The sequence below is a fragment of the Nymphaea colorata genome, chromosome 12, assembly GCF_008831285.2.
Source record: "Nymphaea colorata isolate Beijing-Zhang1983 chromosome 12, ASM883128v2, whole genome shotgun sequence".
Taxonomy (NCBI): domain Eukaryota; kingdom Viridiplantae; phylum Streptophyta; class Magnoliopsida; order Nymphaeales; family Nymphaeaceae; genus Nymphaea; species Nymphaea colorata.
Genome location: NC_045149.1, coordinates 3,166,376 through 3,170,660, shown reverse-complemented (window position 1 = coordinate 3,170,660; position 4,285 = coordinate 3,166,376). Strand labels below are relative to the sequence as shown.

The following is a 4,285-nucleotide window of genomic DNA, read 5'->3' as shown; positions in this document are numbered from 1 at the left end:
GTTTCCTTCCACGGGTTTCTAAATTAATATTCTTCTAACTAAAATCTAATCGTTCGCACTTTCAAAGGGGGGGAAGTTGGAGAAGAATGCACGACTCCTTCCACTTGCTTCCCAGCAGCCACCCAACATATGTCAACGGACCCATTTGACTGACCAATCGCTGTTACCTTTCAAATTCTCCGTATATAACAACCAACGAATCGGTTGATTAACTCGATAGACCCCACCCACTTTCCAAGCATCTCTTTTTCATTTTTATTTTTCCTTGGCCGCCTTCTTTTGAGTTGAACGGTTGAAAACAGGATTAGCGGGAGCCCACAAACCATGCGTCCTGCAGTCGTGCCTTGCAAAGATCGTCACGGGACTTACCTCATATTCCCGGCGTCACCATCTGACGATATATTTATATAGCATCTCAAAGCGGAATATATATCCATCGTTTGCAGTACTTGACTCCTGAAAAAGGAGGGTTCTGGATTGTCATATATCCGGAATATATCCTGGCTAGCTAGTTGATATTGACTTGGATTGTAATGGATCGGACTTGAGGTGTATAAACGGCTGCCTTTTTTAATTTGGACTTGAGAGCTTAATATTTAATCAACTTAATATAGTTATAATTTGGATCCGATCAAAATTGGCTTATATGTAAAAAGAGCCAAAATCGATAAAAAAAAAAAACCCTGCCAGCTTATACGCATTCCAAAAAGTAAGAAATATTGTCGAGAAATTAAATAAAGTCAGCTTCTAGAAATCAGGAACTAGAACCACATCTTTTTCCCCTTTTCTAAGTTACATATACATCGTTACGAAGTTTATGCTCTTGCTCACCTTAGCCGGTAGCGTGGTCCCGCAATGGCTGCTTGAAGAATCGAGTACAATATTATTAATTGTACCATTCAATGTCTTTAAATAGTAAACCACTAGTCAGCTAGCCACCTACGGCACCGGGCCCCGGCAACCAAAAGCCACCGCCGCCTCCACACTGTAGTTCTCCTTGATTTGGACCGACTCGTGAATCAACCACCATGAGGGAAGAACTCCAGCTAGGTTGGGAAGTTTCAACTTGTGGTGGAAACCGCCAAGACGATAAGTATATATAGTAGCAGTGAAGAAGTTATGAGCACGGCGCAGCCCATCATCGTTCGAGAGCTACGTGTACACCTGAGCAGGACGGGAGGCCGGATGAAGGGAGAGACGCAGGAGGAGGAAGAGGAGGAAGAAGAGGAGCAGCAGCAGCAGGGGGAGGAGCAGGAAGTTCGATACAGAGGCGTAAGGAAGAGGCCATGGGGCAAATACGCGGCCGAAATCAGGGACCCGAACCGGCGAGGGACGAGGGTATGGCTGGGGACCTTCAGCACTGCGGAGCAAGCTGCTCGAGCCTACGACAGGGCCGCATTCCAGATGAGGGGATCCATGGCCATCCTCAACTTCCCTCATGAGTATAATCTGCGCCCCGAGGGCGGCCACCACTACTCCCATGTTCCTTCGGCGACATCTTCTTCCTCGCTGGCACAGCCTTCTTCTTCTTCTCCTTCTAATGCATCGGTCTTGGAGTTGGAGTGCTTCGATGACAAACTACTGGAAGAACTTCTGATCAACTCGAGCGAAGTTACACGAAAGAATCGCCATCATTGAATCAGGTCGCAGTCCCGGCTACACTGCTTCCAGAACTCATGCTTCTTTTGGTGGGGAATTAAGCAATGCAATTAACCCTTTCTTCCTTTAAAAATGTGTTAAAAATTTCTTGTTTCTCAATTCCAGTTTTAGGGAGACCACCACTATGGTGAACAGGCCGGTTCGTGCCTAATTAATTCGCACATGCATGGTTATGTGCCGAAATTATCGACGGCAAACCCCGTCTAATTAATTTCCTTCGCAGTTTGGCCATCAAACACGTCCTTTACTTCCCCTGCACTCATCGGTTGCATGCTTCGCCCTCTAATTTGTTCGTCTTTATGCATAATCAGCCACTCTGCGCCACTCATCGAGAGTGAAAGCTGTTGATGGCGTCGGTAATATGCACTACCATCCTGACGTCATTATATATTGAGCAGTATAATGACCAAAATATCATTGATCAGTAAAAATATGAGTTTTATAAAAAAAATGTAGTAAGAAAATTAAAAATATTTTTGTAAAAAATCCTCAAAATACCTCAACTCCTCCCTTTGTTTTTTCCACAGGTGCATATCTTATGTCTTACCATCGCCAACAATATCATCAAGGGAGTCCCGTCCTAAGGAAGGAATCCAAAAGAAGGAGGACCTCGCCATAAATAAGTAAGGCTTTCGTAAATGATGGTTTCAGGTCCATCTGTACATGGATGTTGGTGACCCTCAATAGCAACTGAATAAAATATGGATGGATAAACCTCGCTCGTCATAACATCCAGAAGGGCCCATCAACTATTTTCCCAAAAAGTAGTTTAATGGTCCATACCCACAGCTATTTTTCATTAAAAGGAAAAAAAAAAAAAAGTAGCATACCAAAGATGGCAACCAAACCAAAGCGTGGGAAAGGAGGCAGTGGGCCTCTGAACCTTGAGGGGGAAGGCACTCCCCAGGATATGCACTGGAGCAGAGTACTCCTTGGCTATCGCTTGACGTGCCCCTTTTATCATTCGAAGCCAAGTGATGGGCCCCGCCCGTGGCCAAGTTGATAATAGGAGTTCTTGTAGTTGGAGTTTTGTCTGACGTATGATTGCATAGACAACATCTTCAACTTGTCTCGTTTGCTTATATCACTAGATGGATATGTTTAACACATAGTTTTCATCTCTCTCTCTCTTCCCCTCCCCACCTTCGCTTTCACATACAAATCAAATGTCTTTATATAATAAAACAAAAATTTGATAAAACATGTGAAAACCATATGAAGTTATAAAAATATTATTTTTCTCTTTCTACACATATGAATGACTTAAAATTCACATATGATGAAAGAAATAATTTGAATACATAGGAAAAAAAAGTTATCTCCCATTCTCTCTCTCTCTCGCGGTTTGCTTTTGTATCTAGGGGACTTCTTGTCCCCCAATTTTGTTGGAAAGAAATTACTTAATAAAATATGTAAAAAAATGTATGAGCCAATAAAAATATTCTCTCACTCTCTTTCTCTGCACAAATATGATTGACCAAAAATCCATATGAAAAAATAATAAATAAAAAATGAAAAAAATATTCTCTCTCATCTCCCTCCCTCTTTTTTTTCTCGCTATCTCTCCACATATGAATGAATAAAATTCACATACAACGAACGAAAGTACCTTATAAAACATTAAAAAATATGTAAACTAATAAAAATGTACTCTCTCTCTCTTGCTCTTTCCTTCTCTCTCCTCTCTCTCTTGCCCTTTCCCTCTCTCTCTATCTCTCTCTCTAGCTTTCTATTTACAAATGTAAACAACCTAAAATCCATGTATGATGAAAATAATGCATGCTAAAAATATACGAAATACGAAAAATCGCTCTCTGCCTTCTCTCTCTCCCGTTCGTTCTCCCTCTATAGATGTAGAGAACCTATTTGTAGAATAAATCGGTGATGACCTTATTACAGAGTTTGTTTTCTTTTTCCCTTGTTGCATCGATATTACGCTTGCTACATTGATCTCTTAACTCAACTGGCAGTTATTTTGTCAAAAAAATTATTCTTTTGCATCTGTACATACCCATTATGAATATATTTTAGCTTATTCATCACCTATAAATGTATACTTTGGTTTGTTGACACTGATAAGAAATAATGATACTTGAAGAATCTAAACATACAACGCAGTATGTCATAGTTCCATTTTATTGCCATGATTAATTACCAAACTAACTATAGTATTAATCCCATGCAGGCTGATGTTTTTAGGAAGATGAAAATGTGAAATTTTATTTCATAGCTAACAATGCAAGAGTGTTAGCAAAAATGTCTTTCTCTATTCCAGCATTTTTACAAACAATTGGTGTGCAAAATTAACAAAATTGGAGAATGGTCAATAACCATGAACCAAAAATAGAACATACTGTTAATTTGTTGTCAGTAGAATTAAGAATTCACCCTCGCATACAACCTCACCACTCACATGTGCCTTCCATCTTAGCAATTCCAAAGCATTTCAGCAACTTCACAAGGTTCTTCCTCATAAATAAGATGTCTTTTGCAACCACATACTTTCATAATCTAACCTTGTCAATCACTAAAAAAAGCTCTCTCTAGAACCACCAACTTCTGGTTGCAGCAGAGGAATTCCTCCGACTTGTGCCATTGCCTTAATCCTAAGGATGCCATGCATGAA

The 4,285-nt window shown here is 40.3% G+C and overlaps 1 protein-coding gene across 2 annotated transcripts; it reads left to right on the top strand.

Annotated features, from left to right (window-relative positions):
* The first annotated feature begins 928 nt into the window (after positions 1 to 928).
* On the top strand, positions 929 to 2,278 carry LOC116266075 (ethylene-responsive transcription factor ERF096-like). Of its 2 annotated transcripts, XR_004175246.2 has the most exons (2): positions 929 to 1,688; positions 2,187 to 2,278. XR_004175246.2 is itself a non-coding variant. In XM_031647155.2 (1 exon), exon 1 carries the CDS (start codon positions 1,120 to 1,122, stop codon positions 1,636 to 1,638), a length of 519 nt encoding a protein of 172 aa, XP_031503015.1. In that variant the 5' UTR covers positions 929 to 1,119; the 3' UTR covers positions 1,639 to 1,758. The 2 variants fall into 2 exon arrangements, 1 of the variants encoding a protein (XP_031503015.1); XM_031647155.2 differs by lacking the exon at positions 2,187 to 2,278 and having other exon boundaries at positions 929 to 1,758.
* The last annotated feature ends 2,007 nt before the right edge of the window (positions 2,279 to 4,285 follow it).

What these genes read in the sequence shown, in the direction of transcription:
- LOC116266075 (XM_031647155.2), top strand. Translation starts at nt 1,120, where the DNA reads ATGAGCACGGCGCAGCCCATCATCGTTCGAGAGCTACGTGTACACCTG.